At 30.4% G+C, this 17,934-nt stretch overlaps 1 protein-coding gene across 1 annotated transcript; it reads right to left on the bottom strand.

Annotated features, from left to right (window-relative positions):
• Nucleotides 1-4,652: 4,652 nt before the first annotated feature.
• On the bottom strand, nucleotides 4,653-8,023 carry LOC113556553 (protein hairy). Its single transcript, XM_026961574.1, has 3 exons — nucleotides 7,594-8,023; nucleotides 6,036-6,131; nucleotides 4,653-5,958 (listed from the first exon to the last, which is right to left on the bottom strand). Exons 1-3 carry the CDS (start codon nucleotides 7,693-7,695, stop codon nucleotides 5,308-5,310), a joined length of 849 nt encoding a protein of 282 aa, XP_026817375.1. The 5' UTR covers nucleotides 7,696-8,023; the 3' UTR covers nucleotides 4,653-5,307.
• Between the last annotated feature and the right edge of the window lie 9,911 nt (nucleotides 8,024-17,934).

Genomic DNA, 17,934 nt, shown 5'->3' with positions numbered 1-17,934 from the left:
TCTGGCGTGTCCGGTGTAAACCGAATGACTGGGAAAACTCAAAACAGTATCGTACGTTCGTACCATGTTGTCATATTATCTGCAAATAGTAAACGGTTGTGAATGTATAATCGAAGGATTCATGATGTAAAATTGGACACAAGGACTAGTTCACCGGTTTTATAATATTATTATTATGAATTTTTTTATATCAATATTATAATTATTGTCTTTTAGGTATCAATTAATAATTACATTATAATCTTACATTAATATTTATGTTGCTAGGTTAATAATTTTGTTTTAGTAACTTATACAAACCACATTTATCACAATAATCATTTACCTACAAATATTTTTCATGGTGATGAATCTTAAACACAATTCCAATTATTATAAAAATTATTGTTTAATTGAAGTGTTTATAACGCTGACGTGTTTTAATTAATTAGGTAATTAAAAAAAAAAATGTTTTGTGGTTGTCTTCATGCAAATTGATTTGGTTTTACCAATAGAGAACACTTATAGGTATTTATACCTAGGTCGAGTAATAACCAAATTTATTATTCTATGGCTATTTAAATTATATGTATTTATTAGTCTATAAGTCTCTCGTATTCCTTTGTAGGAATTGACTATAGACGATGCTTGAACCAGTTGAACCACCTTTAAAATTTAAATAAGGTCAGTCGTCATTAAGAATTATTTAATGTGTCTATAGTCTATATTTACCTATTGGCTATTATATATTTTCTTTAAATATAAATATGATGTATTAAGCAGGTAAAACCAAAGTAAATAAAAAATATCTATGTAATAAAATAAATTGTGCCATTCAATGATTCTTAATAAAATGTATATTGTTATTCATAATTTCGTATGCGGAAGTAGATAGCCAGTAGAGGGTTTATATTTATTCATATAGTTCATACTACAGCGTGTTATGTATAGCAATAGGTCTCATTAGATGGTTCGCGCTTCTGCGAACCCCCGGTAGTCTGCCAGTTGATATTTGAGAGTCCACAGTTAAGTTCGACTGGACGATATACTTAGTAAAGAATATTTTTTTCAAACAACATTTAAATTATACGTGCGCAGAAAAAAAAGGGTCCTCCGTCTAATTTAAGTATTAGCTAGTTTTAGAACCACTGGTGTAGATTACACTTTGATATATTCAAATTGTAGGTTTGGCTTCAATCATATATTACGTGTACAGTAGATTACTATTGTGTCGAACGTCGTTATCTCGAATTTTTCGTTATCTTGAATTACACAACTACACTATGGAATCCCCTTGAAACTATTATAACACTCAATGTCTCAATAATGTTTTACCACATTCTGTCATTTTACTCTAAATAATTCGATATAAAATTAATTGTTTTTCGTTATTTCGGGTACACAAATATTATTTTCATTAGGGTAAGAACACGAACAAGTAACGAAATTTTATCAGAAACCATCGAAAATTCCAACAAGAGTGAATTCCAACCATAAAATGAGAAAGAACTAATAAGCATAGACCTTATATATATATAGAAGCCATAAGGGTATAAAGTAGGAATCACCAACTGGCGGACTGCGAACACTTTTTTTACGGACCATTTATAGGAGTAAATTTTAAATTTTTTGTAATATAAATAAATAAAAATTATAAGTGTGTCATATAAAATTAATATTACGACAAAAAAATTAAATTAATCTGTATTGAACAAATGCATAAATACTAATTAAAAAAAAAATGTAATTATTAACGTGTGTAAATTATTAAAACTGTTAGGAACCGCGACTAGTATGGTAAGTTTAAAACGGACTTCCATAGAAATTAGTTGGTAATCTCTTATATAAGGTTACTAAAGGAGTCACTGTAATTACAATTCAACAAGTTAAACACGCTTTAAAAACATAAATACATTTTGTTGAGACTATACTACAGGTATGAAAGATGGCGATTTGTCTGCATTATCTTATTTGGGATACTTCGTGGAAGGTGTAGAAGTAATGAAAAACAAATATTAGTAACAGATTTTTTTTTTTATGTTTAAATTTAATAAAAACTCAATGTCTTAAATTTTTCGATATATTTTATTGTTCTCCTTGAGATTCGATATAACGAAAATCTACTGTATGTCTATACAATAGTATAGTATATGATCTAAGCTTACAATATTGGTACGTACTAGTTATACTACGTTATCAACATTTGTTTATTTCCTTGCGTATTGTATACTGCAGACATGTAACATGAGGGGACTAAGCCCCCCCAGAAGTTTAAAGTACAGGTCTTAGCATTATATAGGTGTAATGGCATATATTGCTCAGTCCCCCCCCCCAGTAATTTCACCAAATTTCTGCTTATGGAAACATGACACGATAACCCAATGTTGATAAAACTGGAACTTACATCTTACTTTGAACTAAAATGTTTTTAAAAAATGTATAAAGCTTAACTATAGACTTTATTTTTAAACTCTAGTAAAAATAACTTACGAGGAATTTTGTAACACATTCAATAACTTAGTGGTAATAACGATTAACTAAGTGTTATTATTACACATTTCGTGGATGTTTCAAAATAATAATTATTTGTAAATTATTTACATATTTTTGTGATTTAAACGATTTTTTTTAAACATTTTAACTTTAACAATTTCAAAATAAAATTGTTTCTATTTGTTTTAGATATATTTTTTAATTACTGGATTAAAAATGTATGAGGGATGTTGTACACAACTATACATGTCTCAAATTTATTTACTAACAAACAAATATATGATACATAAATTGAAAAAATTGTTCTAGGGAAAATATCTATAAAACAAAAATAGCAAGAATATTAAAAAAATTATGTCTAGAAAATAATATTGTGAATATTTTTTTGAAATTTCATGTTTTTATTTTTGAATTATAACAAAAAAAAAATCGAAAACTGATATTACGTAAATATTCCCGAAATTCGTCGAATTATTATTTAAATTATTTTAAAGTTTTAATATTAATGTCTTAAGTTTGAAAATGTATTAGAAGGTTCCTTTTATAAGTTGTTATAAATATTTAAGTAACTATGACTAAAATAAAAAGAGATAACTTTTTGTATAAGCGTTAGAACTTTAGTAGGTTAAATTTTAACAAAATCATAAACATTTTAATAGTTAAGACTTAAAATTATGTACATTATAACTTATAAGGTATCTCATAAAGTCATAACTTATGAGTATTTATATTTCATACAACAATCTAAAAATTTCAAAAATATATATGTACGATTTTTTTTTATTATTATTTTAAGTCCAAAGTATTAGAAAATGGAATATTCAAAATTCAAATAAAAAATAACTATTATACTTTGTTTTATTGATATTCAAAAATAATTTAATACGTGTCTACGCTTATTATGATTTACTATACAATGAAATTTTCAAACCATTAGACTAAGCTATAGTTTATATGTATTATGAACTTATTCACAAGAGAAAGACGAAGAATAATATCATAGTATCATCACAGAATAGATTATTATATTATATAAACTGACAGACCGCTCAGAATTGTTATTTTTTCACAATGATTTATCATCGCGTCACTTAAAATCTAAAAGTATTTGAATACTTTACTCAACAACTCAAGTCTCAAGTACTTCATAAGACTTGTTACCTATAGCTTATTGACAGTACTTTGCATGTATATAGAACATAGGTATAAATGTATAATAGTGTGTTGATATATTTTTTATAGGTATCATTACAATACAGTTAGAACGAATTCTTTAGAATTATATTATATTATATACAAGAGCGTAGGTCATTTGGGTAAATAAAATATAAGACTTAAATATGTGTCGTTTTGGACGAAATTTTACGGAAGGTCCTTATACCGATTGCAGAGCGAAAACAGCAAATTAAGCAGACTATAGGATCATCAGTATTGGAATACTTAAAAGTATATAATAAATACCTAAAAGTTTATTTGATTCGCTATACTTAAGTGTTAAGTAGTCGATTAAGACGCAACACTTTTCAATATTATTAATTTAATATCTATTATTAAATTTAGTTAAACTAAATAAAATTTAATAAAACACAGTAGACATCTATAACATATTACATTCACAATTAAATACTAACTATTATTACCTATAGGCACAATTACTATAATATAATTACAATGGTATAACGTTAAACGTATCCATAGTTTATTATACCTGGCTAAACGGTTTAATTCATTTGCTTAAATGCTAAATACGAAATTCGTCCAATGGCATATTCATTTTTAGGTAAAAAAAAAATGTTCGGCGTCTTTTATATTTGTATTCATGTAGTTTATTTATAACGTTTGACGGATGGTAATATTTCATCTTATTAATTATAATAAAGAATGTACACGATTTTCTAATTTAATAACATAATTGTATTACTTAAACATCAAGTAATCTTACAATATATTTCATATAATTGAATAACACAATATTAAAATAAAGTAACATGCAAATAACAGGTAAGCCCATTAAGATACAATCAAATGGAAGACAATGCAATTATTGCTGAAAAGGTACTTTTTTAAAATTCAAGATTTATAATATATAATACAGCATTACAATTATACATAATTTAACAAAAACAAATAGATTATGCATTTTAAGTCATTTAACTCAAAATTTATAGATTTCTATAAATATCTTACATTCTTATTATTAAAGTTATAAGCTAGGTAAGCATTTAATCTATATAGAAGATGATTAAATATAAATAAATACAAATTAAATGAACAATTAATACAATTGATATTCAAATCGTATATAATTATAGGTACAAGGTAGGTATGTAAAATAAAGACAATTGAACATAAAAATAAAAAATCATTATTATAATATGTATTAATCATGTACGATAATTGGATAAGAATTAACCGTTAACACTGATAACATACGTTGCACTAATGCCCGGCAAATTTAATATTTTATCTTGAAATTATATTAACATAATATTTGCACGAACCCTGTTTTGTTTCAATAACTTGGTGAGTAGAGGTACCTACTGTTATAGGTACAATTTAGCGTTAAAAAATCTCAAAAAAATAATTGTAATTGTTTATTGGATTTCTCAAATTATGATGTAAAAATATAAATGTTAGCTGTCTTATGAAATAGTTATGAGCTACCAGCCTTTTACTTCTAATAAAAAATGTCTACGATTTCAAATGTATGGCACAAAGAAATATTTTAATGTAAGTTAATGAATACAAAATAGTATGCATACACATGTTTTGAAAATAAAAATATAAACACTTAATTAATGAGAGTATCCTGTGAAACCAGTATATAAATTATTACTACCATGGCCGCCAGGGCTGTTCTAGATCTGACTGTTCGTCGTCTCGTCTGTGTTTGGTAACCAATGCCAGGGGAAGTTCTGGCTGACTGTATGTGTCTGTACTATCTGTACTACCCATTGAATAGCACGATAAAGGCCTATCAGGCATAGGCGACTCGGTATCAGATGAATCAGATTGAGTGGATGGTGGTGTTGGTACAATCATAGAAAGTGGCGGTGGTGGTGATGTTTCAGTAGATCTAGAAGGCAAAACTAAAGCAATATCACCATTGGAAAGTCTTGTAGGAACCAGTTGAACTCCGCAAGCTGAACCAGTGGTACCCAATAGTATAGCGTTCTGGTTAGAGTCCAAATGTAATTGTAGATTTGGTTTTTCTGGGGGTGTAGGAAGCATTTTGGAATTGTTATTTCCACTTTCTTTATTGAAGTATGTATTCAAGTGCTGCATGAGACGTTTACGAACATGAGGTTCAAGCCCAGGGAATCGGTTTACTTCATTTGTACACTCTGTAAATCCAGCTTTGAATTTGTTGGCTACTGTAGACTCTGTGGCAGCAGATAAAGCTACATTATGCCTTTGCATAGATTCCAAGTGTTTTACAGTCATTTCTAATATATCGGCTTTTTCTAATTTCGAATGTCTAGCTGGCTATAAAATACAATTAACAATTTAATAATATGTTTATACATTTTTATAATTATTTTTTTTCATTAATTTATACTTACATCTTTTTTAGTTGCATCTAAAATCAAAGTCTTTAATTCGTTCAAACAGTTATTTATTCTTGCTCTTCTTTTCTTCTCCATTATTGGTTTATTGCTCTAGAAAAAAAATTGTAACCTTAAGTTTATTTTCATTCTATTAATAGTTATCCCGAATTATCATAATTTATTTAGAGCTAGAATATAGACATAATGAACCCAGTATCACTCGATTAAAAAAAAAACAACAGTAAAAATAGGTTTATTACTTCTTAATGTTCATTAATAAAATCAAATAAAGTTTTAATAATTGCGATCTATAATATAATAACCACAGCAATACAACACGAATGACACGCGTGTATAAGAAGCTGCCTATACCTAATTCATTTTTACGTTACAAAGAATAAAAATTTAATATAAAAATCAAAATTCATATTTCTTATAATTATTATAGTAATTTAGTATTTATTTACTTATCCTACTCTAGCTGTCTAGTCACCTTCAAATAATTTGATAAGTAAAATAAATATAAATTAAAATAATAATGAGTAAATATTTTTAGTTTTAAATAATATGGTAGTTGTTAATCAACAAAATATTTGTATTTAGTGAAACTATTATCTATTAATAAAGTTTATTAAATAAACTATTAAGTAGGTATTTAAGTTTTATACGATTTTGTGTTGTGATTTATTTCAATGACATGGATATAAAACGTGCATTTAAATTTTAAAAGAGATAAATAATATAAGTATAATATAGGTAGGTATTAAAATCGTTTTTTTGGTGTCACAAATTAATTAACTACATTTGTTATTATGCTATAAATTAAAATAAAATACTGTGATATTTTTAAGTTTTTCTTTGAATGTGAGATCGTTTCAATATTTAAATATTAAATAACATAACATGTACTTTTTATTATTGCATTTAATCTGAATTTATATAATTCATTATCATTGAAAATGTTAGATAATTGATTGTAAAAAAGGCATTTATGGTTTACAACTGCACGGTTATCGTATAAACATAAAAAAGTAAAATAAGTAGCAAAATAAAAAAGTAATAAAATAGTAATATAATTTTCATTAATACTAACGAAAAAAAATGAATTTTGAAAAACCAATTTTTGTTTTAACTTTAAACCATATTAATAATTATTATGGACTATAACAATTATTGTTATTGTAACTAATTAAATTTATTAGTAGGTATTATTACTATTGTTGTACGTTGTTTGAATATCTGATGATATTTGTTTAATCTTGAAACTTCGCAGTTAATTGTAATAAAATCGCACTATACTTATCATATATTCGTGTTCGTCGTCTCGTCTTGAGAATTTTTTTTTTTTTAAATCTTTAACTTCTATGATCATTTTATAAGCTTTAAAATATTTAATATATCTACAACATTATTTTTAATAGTTTTATCGACTAAAAAAAAAAAAAAAAAACTATTTTTTTATACTCAACGACCGAAAACCCATCATAGTCAATAACGGTTTATTTGTGAAATGTATTGAACACAACGCGTTTATAATGTCTATAATTTCTATATTTTGAATTGTTCAACTCACCCGACGATTGTTTTCGTTTATTTTCTTTTGGCTGCACGCGTCGGTGGCCAAAGGCGAGCGCTGCGACTGCAGCGGATCGTCGTCCGCTACTCCGGAAGTCATGGTATTTATTTTTATGTTATCTTTAAAAAACGCGGTGCCCGAGATACGTATACAGACGACGAGGAAAAAGTAAATAATAACGATGAAAAGTCGAGCACACGGCACAGCGGTTGATCGCGAACGGTGCGCAACACGAAGTTCGTCGGTGCAGCGAGTACTAGAGCGGGCGCGCGCGCTCCGTGTGTACGCGAGACGGACAGACGGTGGACCACCGGGTGGCGACGCGTGTCGCGGTGCGAGCTGCTGCTGGCTGCTGCCGGAGAGTAGACGCGACGCGGTCGTCACTGCTCACTTGGCGCTTCCGTGCCGAAAACCAGCGGAATGAAGACGGTCGCGCGCGCGTTCGAACACGCTCGCACACGCGCACGCACACACACGCACACGCGCGCTACACATGCACGCGCGCACACCACACGCATACATCGAACGCACGCGAGCCACGGGGCGGGCACACGCACAGGTGCTAGTCGGCGGTACGACCGGCCGCCGCCACCGCACCGCGGTGGTGGGGGACCTGTTGCTCGTGACCGTCGCGCGCGACCCGTCTCCGCGGCGGCGGCGTCCGACGAACAGCTCGCCACCCACCCGCCAAAGCGCCGAGCGGCGTGTTATTCAGTATTTACTCGTTATTATTGTTTATTTATTATTATCATCATCATCATATTATCATGGTAGTCATAGGTATTACTTGTTATTGCCACTATCGCCGTAAATACGTTACGGGTAAAGGCGAAATGCAAATATTTCACGCGGACGTACGGCCGTGGATAATATTATGGTTGTTGTTGTTGTTGTTGTTGTTTGCTTAGGATTTCCGTTTATCGTCCCGTCCAAACACACCGTCTCCCGGCGTGTCGTTTTGTTCGTGTATACAATAAATGTATACACATATTTGATTGTTATTATTTAATTATTATTGCAAGACGGTCGCTCATTATTATTTTTTTAAGCTGTTCTCTCGGTCTCGGACACCAGACGGAATGATATTGTCATGGCGAGGAGGGATCTCTATAAACCAGACTATGTGTATTATTATTATTATAATATTATAATAAATATTGGGTATATACCGCTATAACCTTTACGGTTTACGAATTTCCATACACCCATACTGCGCATTATAATACATTAATACATAACCGTCTTCACCCCCTTTATTTTGCTACGCGTTATCGGTTTATATAACTTAATATACAGGCATATATTTACGTAATAATAATTATTTTTTTATTTCTCACACGTACCTACCTTATTGTCCTCATTCGATTTGTTTACCGACGCGTCCTACCTACGTGCATTCCTTATATTACATTGTACGTGATTGGTGTCGGATAGGTACTCAATCCGACAATTCGAGTATGGAATTACAAGTGTTCGTCACTTGGTTAATTTAATAGACACTACAATATTATGTATTAAATGGCTAACTCCTACGGTCCAACACCTGCAGTTAGCCGTTGGCTGTGAGTACTTCTTTTTTGTATACATAAATAGTGCTCGTTGTAATGGGCGTGTATTTTAAGACAAAAGTTTAAAAAAAAATCAACCAGCTCTATATAATATTATGAATAAGGATAAAAGGCCACCCCAATATAGTCGTAAAATAAACATTTGGTCTTAGAATATCTATATAAATTATAAATAGCTAAGTCATAAAAATGAATTATTGTTGATTCCAGATTTATTTACAATTTCGAAATAATTTTTTTCACGTCTGCTATACTTTTTTAGATATTTCCTCGGGAAACCGTATGGAAATGTTAGCTGGTGTGTAGTGTGTACAATATTACAATACTTATACAGTTAAACTATAAATTATAATTGCATACGTGCTTATTGTTTTATTCTTGTAATTTATAAATAATCAGCATAATATACACTATTGTCTATTGTACTATATTACAGACATTACAGCTGTAACACATTGTAACTGGAAGCTATATATTGTGTACAACAGTAGAACATCGAAAATAAAATAAAACAGTAGGGTTCTAATACTATTTATTGCCGTATTGGCAAAGTGTTATATTATTAAATATGATTATTTTATTAGAATATATTACTTAATATATAATATAGTTTATAGCATTTATTAAAATCAATTGTTACAGTATGAAATGATTCAACGAGTATTTTTATAAATACAAAATTACTTTTTCGGATTAGGAGTACCTTTTTTGCCGTAGTTAGGCTTCTTCACATGTCTGCGCCGATTACCCGTCGTCTGATTCATAAATTATTATTAGTTATTCACTATTAAAAATAAATATGTTAACGTTAAGACATTTTTACTCAAACCAGATTTCGACAAAACCGATTTTATTATTTTGTTGTATACAGTTTAAGAACTAATAAAATAATAATATCTGCAAACTATAATTTTTTAGCAATATTTATATTAAAAATTTATAGAAAATGATAGTAATTTAAGATTTAAATAACAATTGTAAGTTGAGTTTTCAGCTATTATTTTTTAAATTACAATAAAATCGTAATGTTATGCATTTTGGGAATATTTAGGCGACACCAGAAGGTTTTGACTTCTGTTTTTTTTTTTTTGTTATTTGAAAATGTGAAAATGAATAACCGAAGAGACTAGTAATTTCCATCAAATATCATATTTCACATATATAATCACAAATAATATAATTTTTACATTCGGTTGAAATTCAAATGTCGAAAAGTTGGATTTTGAAACATTTATATAACAATTTATCTTCAACATTTTTTTGTTATTTAAAAAATAATAATCGCAAAAACTTAAAATACTCTACTTCAACTTAAATGATCATTTTTGTACACATTGTAATCCTAAAAATATTTAGACTAATTCAACCGTTATACATATTTATAAGCGTTTGAAGTTTTGAAATTATTTTAGTTTTTTTCTATGCATTAATGTTGATAAAAAATATTATGGTTTGTTAAAACATATTAAGATAATGCGAAGTTCTTTATAAGTTATACGTTATACTTATGTCTTATAGTGACTTAAAAATATCGAAGCACATTTTATTTATTGAAATTTGAGAAGTTCTATAATTTTAATGAAATTGAATATTGAAATGAAAAATAATAGTTTTTCGTTCAACGTAAAAAGGTCTCCCCGCCGACAGTGTTATCGCATTATTATTATCCATGCATAATTTATAATAATATTCTATATTATATTTAAAATTGAAAAAATCTAGAATACTCTGTTGTGCTATCGACAGGATTACGAGAACGATATCGAAACGCATCGACAATGGACATGCTAACATATCAATTTCTCGATGTTATATGCATTATACTGGTGCAGAATAACGTCATTGCACAATACGCTGGTCATATTATTATACGTGCACATTTCTTTACGCATAAATAAACATTAAACAATGTCAAATGCTGTGCTTCTGTATATGTAGTGGGTGTGTTAGTGTGTGTTAGGCCGAGCGACTTGTCGGGCTCGGGCGACGACGGACACGAACCGTGTGAGACGAGACAATGATTTCACGCAGCATCTGCAAAACCGCCGCCGTCGTTGACGCCGAGCCGCCACGGTCGCGTGTTCCAGTCGGTCGGTTCCAGCAGCAGCCTCTGTGCGCGCACCCGCCGACTGCGCATATTTTATTATAATAATATTATACGGTGCCGCAGTCGTGCGTGTATATGGGTAAAAAGATTTTCTTATTTCTTAACGAGCCCGCGGGTTACCAATACGCCACCGTTGGGCGCGTCGACGACCCGGTGCCGACAGCCCGTTTTGGACACCACTAGCTTTGGACGCGTCTCCCGCGCGAGTCGTCGCTGCGGTGGGGGCGCGCCTGTGAACACAAAAGGACGACCGACCTGAGGTCTCGTCGCCGGGCTACCTTAAATAACGCGCGCGCACATCCATCCCCTTGATACGTTGCCGCCCGAGATGTATTTTTCTTGTGTGTCTGTTTGTGTGTGTGTGTGTATATTATATATATAATATTATGTATGCCTACTCACAATAATATAATAATAATACAATATAACGATGATGATGATGATAATAATAATAATAATAATAATAATATAAATATAATACCAGTGGTAATATAATGTATCGGTCGACAAATCCGGGGGTAAATCCATTATGCACGTTTTGTATTGGGTTTTAAAGACGTACACCCCCTCAACCGAGTATAAAAAAGAAAAAAAGAAATAAAAATACAACGGCGGGGCCCGCTGATGAAATTATATATTATACTGTCGTCCCATTATAACTGGCTCGCGGTGTGTGTATAAAATATTTTGCGGATAACCTCCGTCGGCACAATGGGGTTTGGTTACATCTCTGGTTACTCGGCGTGTGCATAAGGCGGCGAGCCATTATGCGCGTCCGTCCGAGTGTAAAAACCGTCCGCACCGATGTGCGTCCAAACGTGTTAATTCCGTGTGTTTCGCCATAAAAATAGCTATAATATTATGGTCGTCGCCACTGCAGCAGCAATGCGCGGGGATCGCCGGGTGGCGAGGGGGTGCGCGCATGGAGTAGAGGTGTCTGCCGGCATGTGTTATCCGGGGCCACCCTTAACGCGATAAAGTGGCCCAAGTGTACGTCCGTGCGTGTATATGTATACAATATATAATAACATAATATAATGTTGTTATTATATTATAATATGCACACAGGATATACGACGTTCGCTTCCAAGAACTCGCGATCCCGACTAGGAACAATCTGCAAAATTTAAAGGTATATACGCTACACAATCACACAACGCCTATTTGCCGCCAAAGCTGCTGAATATCGTCACCTGTATAGCCTGTATATACCATTGTGGCATCGTGCCCATTTACTTGAGTAGTCGTTTCCACCGAGTTTTTGGTGTCGATTTGAATAAAGTTAGAAAACGGAAACTAACTTTCTGTTTGGTAGGTAGGTACATAGATATATTTATCTACTCTGATTTGTACTCAAATTATTCTAACCTCAATTTTGTAATTTTATATTATGCATTTGACATTTATGACCAATCGGTTTTTTTTCTTCAGAAATAGTCATAAATTTAAGATTTCAAACAGTTTATAAGGATTGGTAAAATAGAATTCAATTTCCATAAAAACTTTATTGTAGCTTTTATATGTCATGTTTATATTTACCAATTTAATAAACAATTTTTATAGATGTGTAATAAATACAATAAATATTTTAAAATATTGTATTGAAACTTACATAAATAATTCAATGAATATAATATATAATATTATATAGTATTTCACGTTCATGATAAATTACATTTTTTTAATTAAATTTATTAATTATTAACTTTTAAAATATATTACTCGTCCGTCGTCGCACGCATCACTGCATCAGAGTTCATAAATATATACAGAATTCGTATTAAATAGGTAATAATTTATATAACAAATAGTTCATATTACAACCATTAAACTCCTCAATTTTTGTTTCCCGGAATATAATATTTTATTAATTATATATATTGATTAATTGTGTATGATAAATAAAGACAATTAGACAACAGTATATTACACTGTCGTTAAGTAGGTTCAAATAAATTTGAATAAATTATTTACCTATGATAATAATTGAGTATGATTATTATTATTTTCATATAAATCTATTTTGTATGTATATATTTTTGTAAATTTTTCAAATTAAAACTGCGACTTTAACAATAATTTTTATATTTTATATCATAGGAATAGAGATTACCAAATTATTTCTTTCCTTGTTCTTGTAAAGTTAAGATAATATAAGTCGATTAATATATGTTGTTTTGTTTTGTTTTATTGTTCTACATGAACGAATTATTCATCCACTAACCACTTTTGCGGCTTCGAAGAATCTAAAATCTATGATGTCTGTTGTTTCTTTTTATCTTAGATACTATAAAAAAAGGCGTAGCTGTAGGACGGGAAATACTGACGCGTTAATGATCACATGGAAGAGGTAGGCTTCTGATAATGACTACGATAATCATTATAAACAACAACGAACAACAGACGACTACAACAATATGACGTGTAATCACGGGCCAATTTTTCCGGTTCTCTTATATTTTATTATTATATATATATATTTTTCTTTAACCTTGCGTTGTTATCAAGGTGCCGAATGTACACACTATAATATACAGGTTGGCCGAGATTGTTAGCCAGGTGTAAAGATGGCCCATTAACTTGTTGCACCTTGCTCACTTGCCCGTTTTGCTGAGGTGACGCCTACTTATTCACGGGGTGGTAGAATTTCGGACTTACTGGCCTCCGGCCAACTTTAATGTTAGAGCACGCATGTATTTATTTTTAACCGAGCACATATGACGAGAACATTTTTGAAGCAACCCTACAGGTATAAAAAATTGTTTGTTCTTCGGGCTATGTAAACACCTTAAGTGTTGGAAATTAATTTTAATTTAATTTTTTTTTTTTTTTTTTGCTACAATCGTTGTATTTTGTACAAACACTAATAATTAAACTATAGCAGACTAATTTATGGTTTTTTCAATTTTGCACCTGAACTATTACAATTTTGAATGAACGTAGGTAGGTACTTACTGAAATCAAACAAGTTATACATTTATGAGGTATATACTCGCTGAATTTACGAAAATAAATTACCATATTATTGTACTCATTAGATGATGATAGATTTTAACCATAAATTTAAATTTGTCTACATGTAGTGTTAATTGACGCGTGATGTTATATGATTTTGGGAGGCCTTTAAATAATAAATAGGGCACTTTTAACAATATATAATATCAGGTATATAATGCCCAAGGGTATAAAATGTAATATGAGAATAGATTTAGTGTCAATTTAGAGTTATTTCCTGTTTTCAATGAAATGAATTCAAACTAACAATAAGTGTGTAATACGCCATATTGAATGTATGTCTATTTGACAATTTTCAAACTATGTTTAAATTTTAAATTGTATTTTGAAATACTAAGATTATATTATAATTGAAGTATTTATATTCTAGTTATATTGTCACGCATTTTAAATATATTGGTGGTGTTTAAAAAAGTAGTTTTTAAACTTATATAATATTATATATATATTTAAGTAAATAGGTTCTATAGCAAATAAGTCGGTATACAAATAATTAAAAAAATATATTTATTTTTAACTAACTTAGTTTTATTTATATGATGTATAAATTGATATTATGTTTTTATGATAGCAAAAAAAATATAACAATTAAGTATAACTAATAATATATACTGAATATTTGGTTTAGCTAAATCTGTTTTCTGAATTCCGTTTAGCTTCACCTATACTATCGACAGATTTATTTTATCACTCTCGTACTTCGCCGATCTCAAAACTGATAAGCATCTCTTGAGTTCATGTTTAAAACGAGTCATGGCATTATAAAAGATATTGAATTGTATATAATTTTTCAAAATGCCACTTCAAAAATGTTCACCTGCTCGGGATATCTGAAGTTATTAACTCCGTTCTTAGGTTATTCATGGGTTTTAACTCCAGCAGCGATTCTAATTATACCTGTAACCATGGTGGGGTTGGCGTTTTGTCTAAAGGTATAGTGTGGATGCTGAAATGACAGGCTATTCATGTGTAGCATAGTAAATAAGTATATATATATATATACACTAGTCGGTGTTTTCCTTTTTTGCACCAGGTAAAAATCACCTTTACATGTAGGTACGGTACACGCCTTACAAATAACTACAAATAACGGGGCGTTTATCCAATAACCAGTGTACCAGAAACTGAATATTTAGCGGGGAGGTTTATCTACCCGAGACTGGATAACTAAAATACCCTTACAGGATTATTTTTTACGATCCAACTAATACATCAATGTCTTGTTCAATATTGATACTCTGATGTACTAACATTTTCTAAGGCAGCTGGTAAATATACATCTATAAAAACTCTATAATGATATTTGTTATTATTTATATGAATACCGGTGAATTTTATTTAAAGTATTATTTTTTTTAGTACATATATTGAAGCGGCACTTAGTGGGAATACTATTTGTATTTGGTATTTTACAATAATGCGAATATTATGTACCTTTTATTAATTAATTTTGTTTTTAATTTTTGTTAAACGATTTAATAGATAAATAATATAATATAATAATTTAATAATCATAATTTTAAATAAATTTCAGTAAGTATTTGGCATTTAAAATAACTGGATGATGTTGTCCGACATGAGTTTTACAAAGCGGCGAAACGTATAGTATAGACTGACGATAACGACGGTTTGGTGCAGTCGCAGTAGCGCCGAACGTAATCACCTTTATCTTCCTTACCTTATAAAATATGATATTGAACATAATATAAACTGTATATTACTTTTAAATTGTCATAACCTGAAAAATCGGTTTTAGTCTTTTTTTAGATTTTTTAGTTTGAAATGAGTGTAAAATGTATAAATTTTATATTTGTATGTATTCTTAAAATCTTAATAAAAAACAATTTTTGGTTGTTTCAAAAAGTTGTTATGTTTAATTAACCTATTTAATTTAAATTAAAAATATTTTCAACATTAAAATTATATGGATAATATAACAGTATCAAGACAAATGCTTCATATTTTCATCTAATACAAATCGTCCTAATATTCGTAACAAAGTGAGTCATCTGAGAAACAAACCAATACTCAGTATTCAACCATACATCCTTGTCTTAAAATCTGGTTTTAGGGTGAATGAGTAGAAAATAGAAGGTCGTATTGAAATGTGATAAACAGGTGCTATTTAGGGTGTTAAGCAAAACACATGCCGACCGTACTCGCCCTTGTGGTAAAATCACAAGTCGATGAAATTCTAAAAACAAGTAATAATCCATTAAGTTTGAAACAGGAAATGTTGTTTATGTTTCATGGTTTAATTTTAAACAGACATTTTTAAAACACGTCCCTAAATGGTTAAGAAGAAAAAATTTAAGCATTAACTAAAATTATGAGATAGCTAGTATATATAAATTATATGGGTTAACTACACCTTATTTTACTAAATATATTTAAACCTGAATTTAAAGTTTTTTTTAATAAAAATATAATATAGGCACTTCAAAATATTGATAAAAAACTTTAAGTGTAAATAAAATGTTTCAAATTGCATTTAATGATTTAAATAAATTTGTTGCACACCATACATGTAAATAAGAAACAATGAGTTAGACTATTATCTGAGTAGATATATTATGTATAGTTTTCATTATATAAATATTATTATGAAGGTATATGATATTATTAGGTATCTTAAAACAAACGCATTATAATGACTTAAACTAAGTTACAATATACTTCCAAATTAGTTTACGTATATGTATATAACCTTCAGAGTTCTGACAACCAGCTACCTATAAGGATATTTACTACACGTAAGGATAAAACTATAAAGGGGCTCAACCTCCACCAATAATACACCGCCAGAGTCCTCCCAATCGGGGTCTGAATAGACGTGCCGGTATATTATATCGTATACGGTATCGACGTGATATGATTAGTGTGGCAACTACATCGTTATCATGGTGTTGGCGGTCTCTAAGACTCCAGCGAAAGAGTTATAATCAGGTGTTAAGGGCGAGTTGGATCCGCCTTCGGGGTTGCATCACACGTCTTATATAAAAAAAATAGTCGATGATTACGAATAATAATAATGGTGGCAATAGTGTTGGGTATGTATAAGAAGATGAATAGACAGGCAGGAATAAAGAATACTTATTACTTATTATAGCCGGGTGCGGACGACAGGAGAAGGTGTGTACTGTGTACCTATTTGTGTGATGCGTAATGAGGGTAGGTAATAATAATTATAGTTATATAACAGACGAGTATCGATGAATAACAATACACGATGGTCGTACATGGTGTAAATCAACCATTGGTTGATAAACATACTTATAAATAGACATATTATATAGAAAAACTTGTTTCATTTTTTTTTGTCCTTACAGCAAACAAGAGGACATGAAAGAAAAAAGAAAAATCTTTGGTGTCCTTTTGCAGTCGATCATTAAATGCGCACGACCGAGGCTCAGATGGAATTCGGGTGTACCAGATCTCGGATTCAGATAGTATTGTCATTTCAGGCATCTTGGACTCGTAGAGAGGAAAATATATACAAAAAAAAAAACCATCGTGGAGATAATGTGCGTGCGTACGCTGCTGCGACGAGATTGCACCTGCCACCTGCCATAGCGGCAAGGCGGCGCGGCGGTGTGCTTATACGGTTTTCTTTAAAAACTCGTTTTCTTTTGATTTTGTGTGCACAGG

This window comes from Rhopalosiphum maidis, chromosome 1 (assembly GCF_003676215.2).
Source record: "Rhopalosiphum maidis isolate BTI-1 chromosome 1, ASM367621v3, whole genome shotgun sequence".
Taxonomy (NCBI): Eukaryota; Metazoa; Arthropoda; class Insecta; order Hemiptera; family Aphididae; genus Rhopalosiphum; species Rhopalosiphum maidis.
Note: the sequence above shows the minus strand (reverse complement) of the source record. Positions and strands in the feature narration are given on the sequence as shown.